At 55.2% G+C, this 21,274-nt stretch overlaps 1 protein-coding gene across 5 annotated transcripts in view; it reads right to left on the bottom strand.

Moving 5' to 3' along the window:
* The window catches only part of PDE4A (phosphodiesterase 4A), a 39,491-nt gene extending 20,987 nt beyond the window's left edge, over window positions 1-18,504 (bottom strand). Inside the window, exon 1 of one of the 5 annotated variants that reach the window (XM_018051047.1) lies at window positions 17,979-18,504. In XM_018051047.1, coding sequence (XP_017906536.1) covers window positions 17,979-18,292 — 314 coding nt within the window. In that variant the 5' untranslated portion in view covers window positions 18,293-18,504. Of the gene's footprint in view, window positions 1-6,174; window positions 6,873-7,023; window positions 7,378-7,556; window positions 7,840-17,978 lie in introns of those variants that run through there. The other 4 variants (XM_018051048.1, XM_018051049.1, XM_018051046.1 and 1 more) reach the window with 4 other exon arrangements.

Genomic DNA, 21,274 nt, shown 5'->3' with positions numbered 1-21,274 from the left:
GCCCAGCACAGCCAAAATGAGTACATATATATATGCCTGCTGACTGGTGTTTATAACAGTTCTCTTTATAATCACCAAAAACTAGAAACAGCCACACCAAACATACATCAACAGATGAATGGATAAATGGTAGCAGATCCATGCCATGGAATGTCACTCAGTGGTGTCCAGCTCTTGCAACCCCATAGACTGTAACCTGCCAGGCTCCTCTGTCCATGGGATTCTCCAGGCAAGAATACTGGAGGGGGTTGCCTTTTCCTTCTCCAGGGGATCTTCCTGACCTAGGAATTGACCCCAGGTCTTATGCATTGCAGGCAGACTCTTTACTGATTGAGCTATAAGGGCATTCAGCAATTAAAAAAAAAAACACAAAAATAAACTACAGACCTTCTTTGACTTTTTAAAATGGGGTGTTTTATTAGTGGCTTGGACTAAGATGGTTGTGGTGAGTTACTGAGAAATTATTGTATTTGGAACTTATATTTAAAACCTAAGGGATTTATTTTTGAATTATTTGTATAGGATGAAGGAGAGGAGTCAGTGATTTCCTTGACTTATGGTATGTCCTGATAAACCCACTGTAAATTGAAAATATCAAGATAGCCAAGGGCTTCCCTGGTTGTCCAGTGGTTGAGAATCTTCCTTGCAATGCAGGGGATCCCTGGTCTGGGAAGATCTCACATGCCACGGGACAACTGAACCCGAGCACCGCAACTACTGAGCCTGTATTTCTGAGCCCACAAGACGCAACTATTGAGCTTTTGTGATGTGACTGCTGAAGCCCACACGCCCTAGAGCATGTGCTCTGCAACAAGAGAAGCCACCACAAGGAGAAGCCCCGTGCACCGTGATTAGAGAGTAGTAGCTGACTGCTGCAACGAGAGAAAGCCCTTGAGCAGCAACGAAGACCCAATGCAGCCAAAAATAAATACATAAATTTGGAAAGGATAGAGAGCCTAGAAATAAACCCTCACATATATGTGGTCAAATGATTGTCAACAAGGAAGCCAGGACCATTCAATGGAGAAAGGACAGTCTTTTTAAAAGATGGTGCTGGGAAAACTAGTTACCCACTTACAGAAGAATGAAGTGGAATCCTTACCTTATACCATACACAGAAGTTAACCCCCAGTAGATCAACGATCTAAATATAAGGGCTAAAACTATAAAACTGTTAGAAGCTTCATGACATCGGATTTGGCAATGATTGTTTGGACATGACATCAAAAGCATGGGCAACAAAAGAAAAAATAAATTAGGGAGTTCATCAAAGTTAAAAACTTTTGTGCATCAGAAGACTATCCAGGGAGTACAAAGGCAATCCATTGAATGGGAGAATATTTCTTTAATAGTCCTTTTTTTCTTTTTTTGGCCGTACCACGGGGCACATGAGATCTTAGTTCCCTGACCAGGGATTGAAACTGTGCCCCTGCAGTGGATGGAAACTTGGAGTCCTAACCACCGGACTAAGGGAATTTCTGGGAGAACATTTTTGCAAATAACATATTTGATAAGGGATTCATATCTAGACTGGGCTTCCCTGATAATTCAGACTGTCAAGAATACAATGCAACTCCTGCAACGCAGGAGACCTGAGTTCGATCCCTGCGTAGGGAAGATCCCCTGGAGAAGGAAATGGCAAGCTACTCCAGTGTTCTTGCCTTGGTAATTCCATGGACAGAGGACCCTGGTGGGCTACAGTCCATGGCGTCACAGAGTCGGACACGACTGAGCAACTAAGTGCACATGCAGTGTCCAGACTATATAAAGAACTCCTAAAACTCAACAACAGAACAAACAACCTAATTAAACAGTGGGAGGGAGTTCCCTGGTGGTCCAGTGGTTAGGGTTTGGAGCTCTCACTTCTGATATCCTGGATTCATTCTGGTTAGGGAAATAAGATCCCACAAGTCACGGGCATGGCAAAAAAAAAAAAAGGTATATCCCTTAAACATTTCTTCAAAGAAGACATACATATGGACAATAAACACATGAGACGATGCTCAACATCACTGGTCATTAGGAAAATGCAAATAACCCCAATGAGATACCACCCATCAGGATGGCTATTATTAAAAAAAAAAAAAAAGGAAAATAACAAGTGTTGGCGCGCATGTGGAGAAACTAGAATACTTATACACAGCTGGTGAGAATATAAAAAGGTGCAGCCACAGTAGAAAAGAGTTTGACGGCTCTGCAAAAACTTTTAAGTCCAGAACTACCATGTGATCCAGCTATATGCCTTCCAAGTACGTATACCCAAAAGAATTGAAAGCTGGGGACTTCCCTCGTGGTCCAGTGGCTATGACTCCACACTTCCAAGGCAGGGGCCCTGGGTTCGATCCCTGTCAGGGAACTAAACCCCACATGTGGCAACTAAAAGATTCAGTATGTGGCAACTAAGAGCCAGCGCAGCCAAATAAATAATTTTTTTAAAGAGAAAGGAAATTCTGACATAGGCTATAACGTGCATGAACCTTGAAAACATCGCACTAAATGAAATGTCAGACACAAAAGGACAATATTGTACAATCCCACTTACATGAGGTCCCTGGAGGAGTTAAATTCATAGAAAAGAGAAAGCATGGTAGGGGCCGGGGCCTGAGGGAGGGGAATGGGAGTGAGTGTTCCATGGGGACGGAGTTTCGGTTTAGGAAGATGAAAGTGTCCTGGCAATGGATGGCGGGCGAACACTTGCACAACAATGTGTGTGTACTTAATGACACTAAATTGTACAGTCAAGTTAAAGTGGTAAATTTTATTACATATATTTTACCACAATTAAAAAAAAAAAACAAACCTCTCATGCAACACATACTAAAAAGGTTGAATTTTGGAAATCCCCTGGTGGTTCAGTAGTTAGGGATCGGTGCTTTCACTGCCCGGGGCCTGGGTTCAATCCCTGGTCAGGGAATTTAAAATTCCACAAGCAGCAGGGTACAGCCAAAGGGGGGGAAAAAGTCGAATTTTACTATATGTTAAATTTTTAAGTCAATTAAAAAAAAAACAGGAGTAAAAATACTCTTAGATCATGAACTTTGGCCTTTGATGATAATGCCCATTTATTGAGCACCTGCTGTGTACTGAGTGCCAGGTTAGATCCTTTTAGATTCATAGGAATAATCAGGTTGCTGTTTAGTTGCTCAGTTGTATCCGACTCTTTTGCGACCCCCTGGGCTATAGCCTGCCAAGCTCCTCTGTCCATGGGATTTCCCAGGCAAGAATATTGGAGTGGGAGGCCATACCCTCCTCCAGGGCATCTTCCCCACCCAGGGATCAAATCAGTGGCACTCGGATTCTTTATCCTTGAGCCAACAGGGAAGCCCCAATAATAAGATACTCAGTATTTGCCTTGTGCCTGGTACTATCTGTAATTTTGTGTGTTTGTCATTGTTTTGCTCTTTATCTTTTGGCCACACCACATGGCACGTGGGATCTTAGTTCCTGGACCAGTTCTTGAACCCATGTCCCCTGCATTGGAAGCGCAGGAGCTAATCTCTAGACCATCAGGGATGTCCCTCCTGGTGCCATCGAAGTGCTTTGTACACATGAACCCAATCAGGTCTCCCACCAATCCTGTGAGTCGGGTTCTATTAATGTCCTGGGTCAATATGCAGGCTGAGGTGCAGAGAGGGAGCAAGGGGCTGGTGGCCTTCCTGCCTGTGAATGAGATCCTGTCTCCCAAGGCCCTGCCTGGATTTTGGGGCTCTGCCGAGTGCCACTGGGGAGGGGAGGAGAGGGACACATACCTGCATCCTGAGGACCTCAGCCCCACCCCAGGAACTGAAGCTGCAGTTGGGGGGACTTGAGACTCAAGCCCAGAGGACACTCAACTAGACTTGTGGGCAGATCCCACAGCCCCAGGGGGACTCAGCTCACGTAAGCAGGAGCCCAGAGGCCCAGATGGGAAGAAGAGGTTCTCTGGGGCCCTGCTGTTTTTGCTTCCAGGAGCGAATGTCCCCTGGGCTGTGGAAGGACAGAGGAGAGAGGATCAGGTGTGTTGAACAGCAGCCTGAGAGGGACAGAAAGAGAGTGTATGTGTGGAGGTGGGTGGGGGCAGGCAGGTGTCTCAGCTACCCATCAGAATCAGACCCAGAGCTGTTGGCATTCACTCCTCCCTGACCTGCTACTGCTCACAGTAGCCAAAGTCAGGTTGGAGGTGGCTCCAGCAATGTCCCAATGGGACCCAAAGCCGCAAACCCAAGTCAAGGACAGCCAACAGGCCCTGACCTCACAGGCACATACCCAGACACTTCATCAGAAAGCAAACTGAAGGACTTCAGGGACTTCCCTGTTGGTCTGGTGGTTAAGACTTCCAATGCAGGGGGAGCAGGTTTAATCCCTGCTTGGGGAACTAAGAGCCTACAAGCTGCACGGTGAGGCCAAAAAAAAAACAAAAAACAAAAAACAAAAGGACTTGCCCAAGACTTTCCTTTGGACAGGCTGACCACTTGATGGCATTCAGATGGAGCTGCTACCTGCCTCTGCTCCTCTGAGGGCCCACCCACCTGGGCTCCTGGAGCATCAAACTGGGCCCCTGGAGGACTGGGCAGCCCAGGGACAGATCCAGGCTTTGGAGTTCTGCCGCACAGGCCGATACGAAACAAACAAGCAGTGGAGGTAGAGGGGGCAGGAGAGGAGACGCGTCCCCGTTGGTCAGACTCATAGCAATCACAGTAGCCAACTGCTATCAAATGTCACATGCTAGGCACTCTGGTATGCCCAGACAGGTCCTCATGCCCCATTTTCCACAGATAAAAACTGAGGCACAAATAGGATAAGTAACTTGGCTCATGGTAAAGCACGATTTCAACCAGGGCCACCAGGCTACAAGGCTGCTGCCCAGTAAATCACTGGGTGTCTGTCTCCCCCAGGCAGGCCTGGCGTCTCCCCGGGCTCCCTGCCCCACTCCACCTGACTCCCTCGCAAGAGGTGCCAGGCAGCCTTCATGGAAAGGCCTGGCATTTGCTTTGTGAAGGTCACACGGAGGTTGGGGGCGGGCGGTGGTGTGTGTCTGCCAGGCCAGCGCATGGTGCCAGGTGACTCGGCAGTGTGTGGGGCTGGTTTGCAAGGAGGGTCTGTATATGTGGGAGTCCAGGGGTGTGTGTGCATGCTCTGGAGCCCCCATGTGCATACACTCGTCTGTGTGTGTGTGCGGGGTCTCTGTGTTGGAGTCTGCATGGATCTGTGTGTCTATGTGAGTGTGAACTTGGGAGAGGGTACCTGTGTGCTGCGACTGTCCCCGACTCCTCAGGGGGTATGAGACATGATGCTCCTGTGTGTAACAGAGGGCAGGTGGAAATCGGTCCTGAGTGTGTGTTGCAGTGCGAGTGTGCTGCAGTCAGTGTAGTGAGTGCAAGGGGGTGTGAGACCTGGGTTTCTGGGGTGTGTTTGTCACCACAGCCACAGCTCACCTGTGCTCCATCAGCCACAAGACCCATGCCTTGCACAGACCACACCAGGTGACCTCAGTTACCCTGTGTGGGGGTGTGTCTGTGTTTGTGTCTTATGTGGCTGCGTTTGTGGATTGTGTGCATCCATGTGAGAGTGCATGTGTGTGTCTGGGTGTCTGAAGGGGTCGATGCAGCGCAGCAAGAACAAGACTGGAGTACTCTGAGAATTCTGAGAACCTACAGACCACTTCTCTGCCCCAGTGCTTTCCAGCAGATTCGAAATGCCCCCCTACCCCAGGAGTTCCAGCAGGAACCTCCTCCCCACCCCCACCCAACTTGGTTTTCAAGCCTGGTAGCCCCAGCAAGGAAGGAGAGAGGGTAAGGTTGGAGGCACTGAGCAGACAGGGCCGGAGGGACCTGGCTTGAAGCCAGTGGCCTGGGAGTGGAGCCCAGGTGACGCAGGACACCCATATTTGGTGCCAGGGTGAATGCCAGAAGCCCAGGTTTAGGGGCACAAGGAGCGTGGAGGAATCCTGGGTAGGTGGGAAGGGGGCAGGACCCAGCACCCATTCTGGGGGCCACCACCTGCAGGAAGCCCTAGGCAGCACCCAGACAGTTTAGGGCCAGAGAAAGAGGGTGAGGCTCCAGGCAGAAACTAAGAACCACTTTGGGGATTCCTCCAAGGCAGACTGCTCCCTGCACACCCCCCGCCCCACACACACACAAAAAGCAGTCAGAGCCCTCCGGTGGCAAAGGAGGGGACTGGCCGCGGGCCACCCACCTGACAGATCTGCCTGGAGGGTACCAACAGGTGTCCTCTTCGCTGAAGGAGAAGTGGACCAGTGACTCAGGGCCCGCGGGAGGCAGTGCCAGGGCAGGGGGCCGGGGCCGGACCCGGGGTGCCGCACTGGAGCGCATGAGTGCCAAGCGCCGACGGCGTGCGCATGGGTACGACCGCGCGGCGGGGTGGCACGCACTGCTCGCCAGGCCCGAGGTGTTTGCGGCGGCTACCGCCGGCGCCGCCTCCACACCCGCCCTCCCGGTGACCCCCCCAGGGACGTCCCCGGGCGTTCGGGCGTCCCCTCGTCCGCTGCGCCGGGGAGGGCTCCGCGCCTGCCTCCTCCCGCGAGGGGCCCTGCGGAACTCTGCGCATACTTCCCGCTTGCCTCCCTTCCCCCGGGCCTCGGAGGGTGCCCCAGGCTCCGCTTTCCCGGGCTCCGAGCCCGCCTCTGACCCCGCCTTCTCTCCCGCTTCCCTGACGTCGAGCTGGGCCCGCTGGAGGTCTCTGAACGCCTCGTGTTCCCCGGGGGCAAACGACTTGCCCGCGGGTGCAGTACAGGGTCCGGTGACATGGATGCGGGGGAGGAAGAGTTGGGGGCTTGGGGGGCGGCGCAGAGGTGAAGACAGAGACACAGAGAGAACCCGGAGGCAGGCACTGACTGCCCCGCCCAGCCCTTTCCAGCCCCAAGCCTGGCTCCCAGGGACCTCGACCCCTCCTCCTGACCGTGCCCCGCCCCATCTCATCCCCAAGTCCCCTGACTCGGGTTCTAAACAAGACAGGGCCGGAGAGTACAGAGCATGATGGGGGCTCCGGAGAAGCGCCCCCCGCCCCCGTCAGCCCCGCGCCTACCTCTGGGCCGCCAATCTGCAGTTTCCAAGATAAACGGGACACCGGAGAGTCACACCGGATGTGGCCTCTCGGCTCCGCACCCCGCAGGCTTCCCGCCCCCGCGGCCCACCCTGGGTCTGGGTACGAAGGGAACTTTCATTTGCCCTCTTTGTGCCTCCTGGCAAGGCAGCCCCCATAAGGGCAGCGCTGGCCCCATTTCACAGGCCGTTCCATTAAGGATAACACAACCCAACGTACGTCCCCAGACCATCCTGGATGGCAGGTGGGCTCCACTCGGCCCCAAAGCCCGACCGCAACTTCAGGTCTGCACAGGAAGTGGGAGGCACGTGGCGTTTATTGAGCGCCTACTGCATGCCTTATCAGATGTCTCCACGGCAACCCTGACGGGCAGAGATGATTTTTATCGCTGCCCTGTGACGGAAGAGGAAAAAGTGAGGCTGAGCGAGCTAGTTGCGAACCCCAAAACCCGCGCGCGGCTCGGCCCTGATGGCCAGGGTGGGGACTTGAACCCACAGCCACCGGTGCGCACTTACCCGGCCCACGCCTGGCGGCCCAAATCCTGAAAGCCACGGAGAAGTCGAAGGCGCCTGCGGAAAGTTGGGGATGGGCTGGCAAAGAAGACTGGCGAGGCAGGCGGAGAACGTGGGCGGCGGGGCGCGCGCGGGGCGAGGGGCTCGGGCAGGAACGCCTCGTCCTCGGTGGCCGCCGCTGCCGCCGCCGGGAAGGCCTCCAGCTGTCGTTCAGGGATGCGGCCCAGGCCGCGCGGCCGCGCCATGGCCTGGGGGGCGCGGGGCGGCCCCGCCTCGGCGGGCGCTGGAGAGCAGCGCCGCCCGCCCCGCGCGGCCCACGCAGGCCGGCCGCCCTACCGCGGGGCCCACGGGCCCCTCCCCTCCCCTTCCCTCCCGGCCGCCTCGGCCCTTCCGGCTATGCGCTGGGGCCGCCCCTGGGGCGGGGCGGGCCAGGGGCCCCGCGCGGCCGCGGCGGGGACACCCCACACACCCCGGGGGCCCCCGCAGTTCCCCTACAATCTCCGGAAGCGTCTCTACAAACTCTGGGGATGCCCCCTATATTTCTGGGGTGCACTCACACACACCTCCCACGATGTTGAGAGGCCCCCACAGACCTCAGGGGCCTGAGACCCAGAGCCCCACTATCCCAGGGAGTGCCCCCACACAACCTGAGATACCCCCAAATTCCTGGGTTCCCCCACAAAATCCAGATGCCCTGAGTCCCATAGACCCACACACACTCTCATGGCCCCTCTGGTGTCTGCTCTTTGTTCCTGAGACATTCCCACAATGCCAGGGGCACCCCAAGAATCTCAGGAAGCACCCACAAATATCAGAGGTGCTTTGAGAGCCCAGGAGAAACCCCTTCAGATCCTAGGAAAATCTCTATGGTTCTCAAATGCCCACCAAACCCCTTAGAGCGTTCCCACCATCCCTGCATCATGCTGAGACCCTCCAAACACCCCAAGAAACTCTGACAGCTAGAGCATTCCCACAGATCTCCATGAAGGCCTCCCAAATCCCAGGGTCCCTCACAGACCTCAGGAATGTTTCCACAGTCCCTCAGATTTCCCGCCCCCATAGCTCCACAGCACCCCTGAGATGTCTCTAGTGCCGAGACCCCAACATAAACTCAGGGGTGGCTCAGGATTCAGGGGATGTTTCCGTAACTATGGGGATGCCACCAAAATCTTGGGGTGCCCCATGGACCCCAGAGGCACAACTAGATTCCTCTACAGCTCTTGAGACAGTCCTGACACCCTGTGCTACCCCTGGAATCCAAGATGTACCCACAATCCTTGGGGCAGCCCCAGAATACCCCCAACAGCCTCCGAGACATGCCTCATAACTCTTAAGACACCCCAGGAAACTCAGTGTGCTCACAGCCCGCAGACACTCCTAGGGCTCCCCCAGTCCTGCTACTCCTTAGACTCTCTGAGGTATTCTTTAGAATCAGGGCCCCCTCAGCTCATGAGGTGGCTCCAAGAACCTGACCTCCCCTCAGCAGTGATTTCCATGGGGCCCAGTGGTGGTGGCTTTGAATGTGCAGTCACTGTGACTCTTGCGGTGGCCTATTATCCCCTTTCACAGATGAGGAAACTGAGGCTGAGAGGGGAAGATTTTTGAATAAAGTCAGTTCTGCCTCTGCTCAGTCGCTTCAGTCACGTCGGACTGCGACTCCATGGACTGTAGCCCGCCAGGCTTCTCTGTCCATGGGATTCTCCAGGCAAGAATACTGGAGTGGGTTGCCATTTCCTTCTCCAGGGGATCTTCCTGACCCAGGGATCAAACTTAGGTCTCTTGCATCTCCTGCATCGGCAGGTAGATTCTTTATATACTGAGCCACCTGGGAAGCTTGAAAACCAGCTGGCTGCTAAGTCGCTTCAGTCTTGTCCGACTCTGTGCGACCCCAGAGACGGCAGCCCACCAGGCTCCCCTGTCCCTGGGAATCTCCAGGCAAGAACACTGGAGTGGGCTGCCATTTCCTTCTCCAATGCATGAAAGTGAAAAGTGAAAGTGAAGTCGCTCAGTCGTGTTGGACTCCGAGCGATCCCATGGACTGCAGCCTACCAGGCTCCTCCGTCCATGGGATTTTCCAGGCAAGAGTACTGGAGTGGGTTGCCATTGCCTTCTCCGTGAAAATCAGCTAACTAGTTATAATTCCAGTGCCTACCCCTCCTGTCTGTGACTCTGGGATTAGGGAAGGGGGAGAAGTTTGTTTAAAATAAGAAAATGGGGCAAATCTCTAAATCTAAATCATCTCTGTGAATCTCTTCCCCTTTCTACCTGTTGGCTCCCAAGTCAAGGGGCCCAAAGCTGGACTACCTAGGCTTGAGGCTGGCCTCCAGTATTTCTTATTCATCTGATCTTGAGCCAGTCACTTCATTTCACTGAGCCTCAGTTTCCCCACCTGTAAAATGGGTTCAATAACACGACACACTTCAGGGATGGATATGTAAAAGGCTCAGAGAAGTGTCTGGACATAATAAGCACTCACTGAATGTTAGTTACTTTTTCTTTTTTAAAGTTTGTTCCAACTAACAAGTGATGGGGCAGCCGGTGACACTTCAGGGAATTTTGAAGGGCTGATCCTTAGAACAAGCGGTCCTGGCAGCTGGTATGGCTCTACCCCAAAATCGCTCCACCAGGGCAGCAAAGAGAAAGCAATGGCAACCCACTCCAGTACTCTTGCCTGCCAAATCCCATGGACGAAGGAGCCTGGTAGGCTGCAGTCCATGGGGTCGCTAGGAGTCCGACATGACTGAGCAACTTCACTTTCACTTTTCACTTTCATGCATTGGAGAAGGAAATGGCAACCCACTCCAGTGTTCTTGCCTGGAGGATCCCAGGGACAGGGGAGCCTGGTGGGCTGCCATCTCTGGGGTCGCACAGAGTCGGACACGACTGAAGCGACTTAACAGCAGCAGCAGGGCAACAAAGCTCATGACACCCATGCCAAAATTTGTTCCCGAGTCCAAGCTTGGACTCCTCATCACACAACAGGCCAGTAAATTAAGAGATGAGTTGTTGGGGCAAGAAATATCGACATTATTTGGAAAGTCAGCAGGCCAAGGGGATGGTGAACTCATGCCCTGAAGAACCATCTAGCAACGATGATTATTATTGGAGAAACATTTATGGAGAGCTTATAATGGGTAAGCCGTGCACTAAGCAGAGGATATAGACAATGGTTATGATGATAATGATGATATAGCAGCTAACCTTCAGAACGCTTCCTGTGCATTCACCGCCTCTAGCTCTGATCTCATTTAATTCTCACAAAACCACCATGAAGTGACACTAGTATCTCATTTTACAGATGGGACATCTCAGTCTTGGAGAAAAACAGCCTGCTCAAAAAGTCACACAGCCAATGAGTGGCTGAGCCAGGCTCTAGGTCAGTGGCTGTCTCTCTTTATTTCATGACTGCCCCCTGAGTGCCTTTTTTTTTTTTTTTGCCACACTGCATGGCATGTGGGATCTTAGTTCCCTGATCAGGAATTGAACCCAGGTCACCTGTACTGGAAGCATGGAGTCTTTTTTGTTGTTGTTGTTGTAGTGCTGGGGCTTCGTTGCCACATGCTGGCTTTCTTTCCTTGCTGTCAGTGGGAGCTACTCTCTACTTGCGGTGCACAGGTTTCTCATTGCAGTGGCTGCTCTTGCTGGGGAGCATGGGCTCTAGAGCAGGGCTCAGTAATTGTGGCTCACAGGCTCTAGATCGCAGGCTCAGAGGTCGTGACACATGGACTTAGTTGCTCTGCGGCATGTTGAATCTTCCTGGACCCAGGATCAAACTCGTGTCCTCTGGATTGGCGGGTGGATTCTTCACCCCTGGTGCTGTGTGCTCAGTCTCTTCAGTCGTGTCCGACCCTTTGCAACCCTGTGGACTGTAGGCTCCTGTGACCATGGGGATCCTCCAGGCAAGAATACTGGAGTGGGTTGCTGCCAGGGAAGTCCTCCTGAGTGTCTTTTTAGATGCTCCCCTCCCCCCGACAGTTGCCTCCTCCATGTAATAATGTTAATGACATAGATATGCTGTCTATCTATTTACATACTGGGTGTACATCCAGGCTTTATACATTAAGCTTTTTTTTCACATATCCGCTCCAAGAACCACATTTCACCTCCTTGGAGGGGATGTCACCTTGTTGAGAATGCAGGGTTTCCCTATCTTGACACTATTGACATTTACCACCTATGATTCTTTGTCCTGGGGGGCAGTCCTATGAGACAGTAGCAGCAGCAGACAGTCTAGCGCCTCCCCACTAGATGCCAGTAGCAGCCCCGACACCCAGTCACAAAGACTAAAATGTCCCCAGCCATTGCAGATTGCCCCTGGTTTGGAACTATTGCTCTAAACCCACTAAGACCCATGCCCTGGCCACCAGGACCCTTCAGTCCAGGTACAAACAAAAAGGAAGGGCCTTCATACTTAACTTACCTGCCCTCGGGGTTCCTTGCATTGTTTTGCTGATTCTTCAAACCAGACTTTGAGAAAATAGGGTTCACACTAGGCCCATTTCAGAGATGGGGAAGTCAAGGCCACCAATTCCCTGGTGATCCAGTGGCTAAGACTCTGCACTGCCAACGCAGGGAGATCAAGTTTGATTCCTGGTCAGGGAACTAGATCCCGCACACTGCAACTAACGACCTTTGTGTGCCTCAGCTAAGACCTGGTGAAACCAAATAAAAATAAGTGTTTAAAAAGAAAGAAAGAGATAGGGAAGCTCAAGCCCCAGAAAGGGAAGTGACTTGGCAGGAGTCACTCAGCCTGGAAGGAGCACAGCTTGATTATGATTTTTTTTTTTTTTTTGGCCACACCATACAGCTTGTAGGATCTTATTTCTCCCACCAGGGATCGAACCCTGGTCCCTAGCAGTGAATGCACCAAATCCTAATCACTGGACCACCAGGGAATTCCCTCAATTATGTGCTGAGTTGTCCGAGTCGGAGACTGGAATTCTGCCCAACAGGGCCTTCATGGTTCAGTTTCCTTCCAGCCGTTTGATCTTTGATCCTTCCTAGGAAGTCAGATATAAACTGAGGTCTAGGGACTTCCCTGGTGGTCTAGTGGCTAAAAGTCTGTGCTTGCAATGCAGGGGTCCTGGCTTGAATCCCTGGTCAGGGAACTAGATCCCACATGTTGCAACTAAGACCCAGCACAGCCAGAGAAATTAATAATATTCAAAATAAATAAAATAAAGTGTTGGTCTAAAGCCAACCCTGACCCTGACCTACAAGGCCCTACATGAGCTGCTCCATCACCTCCCACCTCATTTCCTTCCAGCATCCCTTGCTCGATCTGTGCCAGTCACACCTGCCCTCCATGCTTTTCCTCCAGCATGTAAAATGGGTTCCTACCTCAGAACCTTTGGTGTTCCCTCTGCTTGTTACCCTCATAGCATCTTCTCTCACTTCATTTAGGTCTCTGCTCAAAAGTCACTTCCTGAAAGAGACCTTCCCTGACTTCAGGGTCCCTCTTCTCTTCATGTCCCATTGTCACCATCTGAAATTACCAAATGCCTTTCCGTGAGATTTCCTCCTCACTGGCTAGTCTGAGAACTCCAGGATGGCAGGACTGGGTCCATTGCATTCTTCACCACAGGCTGAAGATGCTCAATCAGTGTTTGGGGAATGAATGGCCCTGTTGCCTATGAGGAAACTGAGGCTCAGACAAGGGAAATCCTTTACTGAGGTCACACAGTGAGTCAAGGGCAAAGGCTGGATTTGGGCTCTTAGAAGTAAGGAAACAGCAGGCTCTGATGTACCCCCCCAAACTCTCTCCTCACCCTGAAATCTGCAGTTTCTCAAGGCCCTAGTTTCTTCCAACTAAGAGGAGCTTGCTGGTCAGCGAGGGGGCACCCTGGCAGCCAGGGTTTGAGGTTTGGGGGATGCCCCCTTTCTCTCTCTCTACTGAGGAAGTGCGTTTTGAGGAAGTGCAAGTTCTCAAAACACCAGCTCCAGACTGCATGGCCCCAGTGTCAGCCAGCTCAGCCTTACCACAGCCCTACCCAGATCTACCCAGGGCAGATCTTTTTCAGCCCCCGTTTACTGAACAGGAAACTGAGGCACAGAGAGCCGTGATGCTGGTCCGAGGTCACACAGCGAGTCAGCGGTTAGGGCTACAATCTGGATCTCACCTACTGGTCTGGAGTCTTGGAGACTTGGTTTTTAACATCAGTTCTGCCTTGCCCGTGACCTTGGGCAAATCACTCATCTCTCGGTTTCCTCGACAGGAATGCAAAGCCAAAGATGCCGGGAGTTAAGACGCAGGTTGGTGTTGGGAGGCCGTCGCATCTGCATCGGCTTGGACCAGGGCGCGTGGGGGCGAGCCGGGAACTCCGCGTCCTCAACTTCGCCGCCAAATTCCTCTGCATCCGCCAGGCGGCTGTCTCCACCTAGCTCGGCCAGGGGTGGAGGATGGAGGTGGTAGCCTGGTCCCAACCTCGGGTGGGCGAGGACCTCACTCGCGAGCCTGCGGTCAGCCGGCCTGGAGTCCGCTCTCCCGGGCGCTCAATAAACATGCAATAATAATCCGGGGGCTCCGCAGCAGTGGCGGCGGCGGGGGCGATGTTACTCGACTCTGGGGGACGAGAGTCCCGGGGGCAGGTCCGGACTCGGAGCTCATACTCAGCCTGTACCTCCCTCGTCACCCAGCAGAGGGCGCGCGGAGGGCGGGGCGCGAGGAGAAACCTGCTCTCAAAACACACACGCAGGGATGTGGGGGCGCCAGGGACTGGGGAAGGCGAAGCCCAAGTGGAAACCACTGGCCAGAGAGAGACCCCAATCCGGCTTCGTTCAACCCCTCCTGGGACCAGGCAGCGCCCCTCTCGGCAGGGAGCGTGTGGAGGTACCCAAAAGGGGTCTCTACACTGGCCTCGTGCCTAATTTCAAGTTCCCCCACCGCACCACCAGAGTCCTCTTCCTCCCGCTCCATCTGCTTCTTGACAGTTCGTGGTGGTGCCGTGACTCAGCCCCACAGGGCGCCGGGAGCTCAGGCTGTTACAGTCCCAGGTCTGGAGGGGGTTGCGCATGCCATCTCAGATGGAGGATGGAGTGCCCTCTCTTTGGAGGTTCCTGTGATTCAAGTCTAAAGGGCTCTCCGGATCCCTTTTTCAGTGACTGCATGAACTCTAATGTGGGTGGTACTGGAATCCCGCGTGTGCGCACCATTTCTGGGGAACTGAGCTGGCTGAATGCCCATTTCAAACGAGCGCAGTTCCCACTGGCCGCCTCTGTTTCCCTTTCTTCCTTCTGCCTGGGGGTGGGGAGGACGCTGGCACCATTGCCCTCCCTCCAGTCGCCAGAGGCTGCACAGGCCCACAGCGGAACAGAAACCTGAGCCCCTGCCGGGATGTGGTTGAGGTTCCTGTTTTTCCCTCCTGTACTAGAGGGGCAAGCTTCCCTGGTGGCTCAGATGGTAAAGAATCGCCTGCAAGGCAGAAGATCCAGGTTTGATCCCTAGGTCGGGAAGATCCCCTGGAGAAGGGAATGGCAACCGACTCCAGTATCCTTGCCTGGAGAATTCCATGGACAGAAGATCCTGGTCGGCTAGTCCATGGGGTCCCAAAGAGTCGGACATGGCTGAACGACTAACACACACTAGAGGAGCAGGGTCTACCTAGGTCCCAGCTCCTCTCCCAAATCCCGGTCCCTGAGTGACTATCTACCAAGCACTTTACACACATCCCCAGTCTCACAGAACTCTCAAAATGAGCCCTACAGGGGACCTTCCTGATGGGCCAGTGTCTAAGACTCTGCACTTCCAATGCAGGGGGGCTGGATTTAATCCCTGGTCAGGGAACTAGATTCCAAATCCTGCAACTAAGATCCAGCACAGCCAAATTAATTAATTAATATTTTTTAAAAATGACCCCAGGTGGTCCAGAGGTTAAGAATCCATCTTCCAATGCAAGTGACACAGGTTTGATCCCTGGTCGGGGAACTGGGATCCCACATGCTGTATGGGCAAATAAACCCAAGAGCCACAAGGAAAGAGAAGTCCTTGCATTGTAACTAAGACTCGAAGCAGCCAAAAATAAATAAATGTAATTTTTTCAAATGACCCCCACAAGGCAGTTCCAGGAACAGCCTCGCTGTACAGATGGGGAAACTGGGGCTCAGAGAGGTCAAGACACTTGGGCCAGGGTGCACAGGAATCAGAGGGGACCTGTGTTGGAATGAATTTCAGCTCTGCCATTTCCTGGTTGTATGAACCTGGGTAAGAAGAAGAACAGGCTTTGCCCCTCTGGGCCTCTGCTTCCCATGTGTCCAACAGGAATACCTCATGGGTCACTGGAGATGAAGTGTGGAAAAGTTCCCGGCATGGAGCCCAAGAGCAAGCCATTATGAGTTGGATGCCACTAGGATAATGATGGTTATTATCACTCAGTCACTGTCCCAAAAGAGTCAGCACCCCAGAGACCAGGGTAGGAGGAATCTCTGGGGCCTAAAAAGGGAATAACGATCTGTTCCTATTGCACCCCACCCCCTTGTGGGTATCTCAGGACAGTGACCTGAGCCAGTTTGGCAAGTTGCCCCTGGTCTTTGGCATTTCCTGTTGATTCCAGCTTTGTTTTCCTTCAATTCCCTCTGGGAAATAGCAGGCTGTGAGTACTCGATCCATGACACTTGCTTCCTGGGATGGGGTCAGGGATGCTGAGGCTGGGGTGTTCCCTGAATGGAGGTGGGTGGGTGATCTAGAGGCTGTGGTGCCAGCTGGAGGTCCCCAGAGAAGGCCAGAATAGGAGGGTCCCAGCCTAGAGGGGCCTCCCTCAGGAACTCTGAGAGAGGCCTGCATCTGACTGTCCCAGTGATGTTCCAAACTCCCATGGGAGTCAGACAAAGCACACAGTCAAAGCCATGAGTCACACATGTCACCAGGGCACAAGGTCAGACACCAGAGCACATAGGAACATTAGGTAATTAGAGCTCGGCACGCCAGGGAGTCAGATGCACACCCCAAAAGTCAGAGCACCAACACCCAGGCATGGGGCACACAAGTAGCCTAGAGCAGTGTCTCCATCACAGTGTCCCAGGGAGCACGAATAGTCCTGTTGACACAATCACATGGCCCCCAGGAGTATACACATCACAGGGTAACCATCACTGCATCCCAGAGACACCCTGTCACAATCACTGCCCTACAGTCACTCTGTCTTAATGACGGTCCCAGGAGTCTGTCCTGAGTCTGTCACCATCACTGCCCCAGAGACACACCATCACCTTGTCATAATCACTGTCCCAGGAGCAGACAGTCACTATGTGACACTCACTCATGGGCACGCACAGTCAGTGACACAATCGCAATATCCTGTGAGCACACACAGCCATGCTGTCACAATGACAGTGTTCCAGTAACATGCACAGCCATGCTGTCATAATCACAGCATCCCAGGAGCACACACAGTCACCCCTGCAAAGTCACTGTGCCCCAGGGCTACATGAAGTCACCATCACAGTCACTGTACCAGAAGCACACAGTCACATAAGCACAGACCCAGAAGCACACACAGTCACAGGGTCCCCCATCACCATGTCCCTGAAGCACACAAGCCACACAGACAACAATCACTGTCCTGGGAGTAGGCAGTCAGCATGTCACAAACTACACTATCCTGGAAACATGCACAGTTATGCTGTAACAGTCACAGGACCCCAGAAACCCAGGCAGAGCATGCAGCCATGGCTGGCCATTCCCAATAGCTGGATGACCAACTCAGGTCAGTGAGAGGGTACCCAGCACTCATCACTGTCATCAGAGGAGGCACGGATTCCCTCACCCTATGTTGGTACTGTGCGCCCCCTGAACACTGCTCCCTCCCTCTAGGCAGCTACTGAGCCTTAACATTCCTGCCCTGAGAAGGGGCTCCCACATCGCGCACAGCCCCCAACACAGGGCCCCGTCAGAGGCCCCCTTTAGATGACTGACCCCAGCTGCAGCGCAAGTCCAGGAACCCCACTCCCAATAGGCTCTTGCCAGCTCTAGAAGGACTCTGAGAGCTCGCCAGTCTGCAAGAAGCGTTGTGGTCCTAGCAGGCACGCCACCCCCCCACCCCCCGCTACAGAGCTCCCCAAACACAGTGAATCTAGCCCTTAAAACAGCATCCCCAGGAAAGCCCGGTCAAGTGGTTCCCAGCCTAGCCATTGTCTCGCTCTGTCACCGTAGACACCTAAAGTTGCAGCCTTCAGCTAAGATCCCCGTTAACAACACACGCAGCATGGCGCCTCCGAAGTTGACCCCAGGATCAGCTTCAGTTGGACGCCTCGCTTGCGGTGCACGATCAGGGGGCCCAGGTCCTGGACGCCCCCGCAGAACTCCCCTTCGGTCTCCGTCAGTCACACTGACCCCACCCGCAGCACAGCGCCCCCTGCGGTCAGTGGAGAGAGTTGCGTCCTCTCTGCGCGCCTATCCGCTCCGCGCGCGTCCGCAGCTCGGAGTCTTACCGCCTGCAGCTGCCTCCGCCCGCGCTGCCGCTGCCGCTGCCGTGAAAGGACGAGGGCCAAGACATGCGGGATGTGCGCAGGCCGGGCCGGTCGCCGGTGTCCACGGCGTCGGCGCGCTCTATGGGCCGGTGTGGCGGCCGTTCGGGCTCCGCGCGCTCCGCGCTGTCCGAGTAGCCGCGCTGCTGGATACGGATGGGGGTCCGCGGCTGCCGCCACAGGTGCTGGGGGGGCGGCTTCAGGGTGGCCTGGCCCTCCCGGGGCCCAGGCAGAGACAAAGATAGGCTCCTCTCCGAGGGGACGGCCGGGGGCTCCATGGCCCCGGCCCCCACCTGCACCCTAGGGGCCCCTGGCCTCTCCAAAACAGCTGAACCCTGTTCAGCTGCGCGCGAGCTGATGCGCCCGGGGTCCCGCAGGTGCGCCTGGCCTCGGTGGGGCCATGGCGTCCCAGGGAGAGACCCGGGGGCGCTGCGGGCCGATCGCCCCCGGGCCGGGCGCGGAGGTTTCCTGTCGGCGCCTTGGCTCTCCGCTCGATGCTCGGCAGCGCTCTCGGCGTTCAGCGTCCCGCTCGGAGCCAGCCCAGGCTCCCCCGCCCCGTCCCTCCTCTCCCCGCCCCCCGCCCGCCGCGGCTGTCAGCACCGCCCCCCTCCTCCTCCGTCCGGGCCAGTGGGGGGCAGCCACCCAAGGAGGGGGCCCTTCCCGCCCACGCAGAGCCCCGCTCCCCGCGGGGAGGGGGAGCCGGAACTCGGCTCTCTCCAGAGCTCCCTGCCTTAGTCGCGGTGCACACGGGTACCAAGGAGTTAAACGGTTAATCCGATCATGAAGGAGACACCCGACTGGTTGCCGGTGTGTCAGTCAGTCTGTCCATCACGGTGGGGGCGGAGCCCAGTGCGGACTTGTCCTCGCCGCTACCCCTGGCCAGGGGGAGCTGGTGAGGAGTGGTCCCGGTAACCCGGCCGCGGTCCCTGCAGCGGGCTGCGAAGGTGTTCGGGGAGTCTCCTGTTGGTGGGTCAGGGGATGGCGATGGTGTGTGCCTGGGGCTGGATGTGCGCGCACGTGGCCTCTTCCGAGGGTTTGTCTGTGTTTTCGTTGTCTGCTCGAAGTGTGTGTGCGCACGTGGTTGGCTGCTGCAATCTGCCTGTTTATCTGGATTTCGCTGTGCGTGTATGTGTCTGAAGGAAGTGTGTGCACGTGTGCCGCCTGTTTGGAGGGTGTGCGCCTCTACAGGGTCTGTTCTGGTGGCCTGGGAGCTATGCCTGTCTTCCCACGCGATTGGGTGTGTACTGTGGTCGGTCCGCGCTTGCGGAGTTTTGCACTCGACTCTGCCTCTGTTGTTTGACTGGTGTCTCAGAGAGTCAACGTGTGTTGGTGTGTGTGTATGTGGTCGACCTGGGGCCGCTTTGAGGTGTTTCCCTTTGGTTTCTGTGTGGCTCCGGGAGGATACCCGGTGGCTGATACTCCGACTGCCCGCCCACCGCTCTGTGCGTCTCTGCCTCTTCTAAAGCGCTTCTGCAGGAGGTAAACTGAGGCAGGTCCCGGGCAGCCGCGGGACGCACTCCCGTGCCCTTTTCAGGCGAGTAAACAGCCGCGCCTCCTCCCCGCTGCCCCCGCCAGCAGAGCCCCCCTTCCGGCACCTAAATCGGGAGTCGCCGTGACTCACGCTCCCGCCTCCCCCAGCGCCGCGCCGAGCGCGAGCGAGCAAAGAGCTAGCGGGATCCGAGAGCTCTCCCACCCCCCCGCCCCGGTCCGGGGCCGAGCCCTGGTGAAGGAGGCTGCGGGGCAGAGGGCCGTGTACACACCCTTGTGCCCCATCCCCCAACCGTGCCCGGGCCGATGCGCGCTCGGATTAAGGAGCTCGGAAGCCAGTCCACGAAACCAGGCCCCGCCCCCATGCGCCCCCCTCAAGGGCTCCCCCGGGCAGGCCGTGCCGTCTGCCACCGCCCTCCCTCTGCACTGTTCTTATTAAAAAAAGAGAGAGAGAAAGCTCCAACCCCCACAGCCGCTTTTCTCCCTGCCAGAGGGGGCTCCGGGCGTGGGCGAACGCGGAGCTAGAACCGCCCTGCCATTAGCAGCCGCTGAATGTCCTAGAGGCCACAACTGTGTCCCCCACTTCTCTCGGGGACCCTCCCCACAAGTGCATACCCAAAAAAGGCTTCTAGGGGATTCACAAGGGCTGTGGGTCCTCCCCAGATCACTTGAGGGTCTTGGGTTGGACCAAATTCTTGGGGTCAGTGGTGTTGTTGGGTTGGCCAAAGCTCAGAGTGGGGTAAATGGAGGAGGGGGGATCAGGTCACAGCGGGGGTGGCAGAAAAAGGAAGGCCCAAGGCAGTGGGCCAGAGTAGGTCACTGGATCTGTGGCCTGAAGGAGGCTAGAGGGATTTGGAGGAGGTTGGGGGGGGGGGGGGTTCGTTAAGCCATTTGGAGAGGAGAATGACAGTCACTTCTTCCCTCATCTGGAAATGAATCATTGTAGCATGATCCAAGCAGAGACCCTGGAGCCCTCTGACTGAGTAGACAAAGGGGCGGGTGGGGAGATTGAGGCTGCAGAGAATAGTAGCCCAAGGAGGGCAGTGGGGACAGGCCCCGCCAGCTGCCAGGACTAGCTGTCGTCTGGCTTTCAAATTCATCCTTGGGCCAAGAGGAGGGTTGAAGTACCCTCTGAGGGCCCCAGATGAGAAACAGCAGGGAAGTTCAGTGTGAAGCTAGGCTCAGAAGAAAGAAAAATGCCAGTCCAGACCGCCTCCAGCGTCCCACCATCCCCTCTTAACGCCTTGAAGAAATGACATCCTCTTAGAAAGGGAAATAGAGGTGCACATGGATTGGTGGGACGTGTACTCCCTAACCTGTCCCAGCTTTCTGATTGTGGGAGCGTTCCTGCAGACTGGAGGGTCCAAACCCTTTCTGAAATCCTGCCCCTTGCTGGCCAAGGCAGCTGCAAAATGGAAGAAGGGGTTCCTCTAAAGGCTGCAAGAGGAGCCACTTAGGGGCGGCGGGATGTCACAACCTGACCCACCAAGCTCCAGGAGAACTTTCAGCTGGTTTTGCAAAACTCAGGAAGCCAGGAGCCCGGAGCAAAGGAAAGGGCTGGTGGCTGGAGTTAGCCCAGCTGGCCCTGTTTCTCCATCCCACCTCCCAGCCTGGTCCACCTCCCGCCTACCTGTCAGCTTTGGTGATGGAAATTCGTGGAGGGATCAGCAGCGGCAGAGTGGTGGGCCGGGGAGGCAGAGGGACCCCAGGGTCCAAGGGCTCAGGCTCAGCCCAGCCTAGGCCTGGACCCGTGGAGAGGCGTCGGCGAGGGC

This window comes from Capra hircus, chromosome 7 (genome assembly GCF_001704415.2).
Source record: "Capra hircus breed San Clemente chromosome 7, ASM170441v1, whole genome shotgun sequence".
Taxonomy (NCBI): domain Eukaryota; kingdom Metazoa; phylum Chordata; class Mammalia; order Artiodactyla; family Bovidae; genus Capra; species Capra hircus.
The sequence above is the reverse complement of the archived record's forward strand: the minus strand, read 5'-3'. Positions and strand labels throughout refer to the sequence as shown.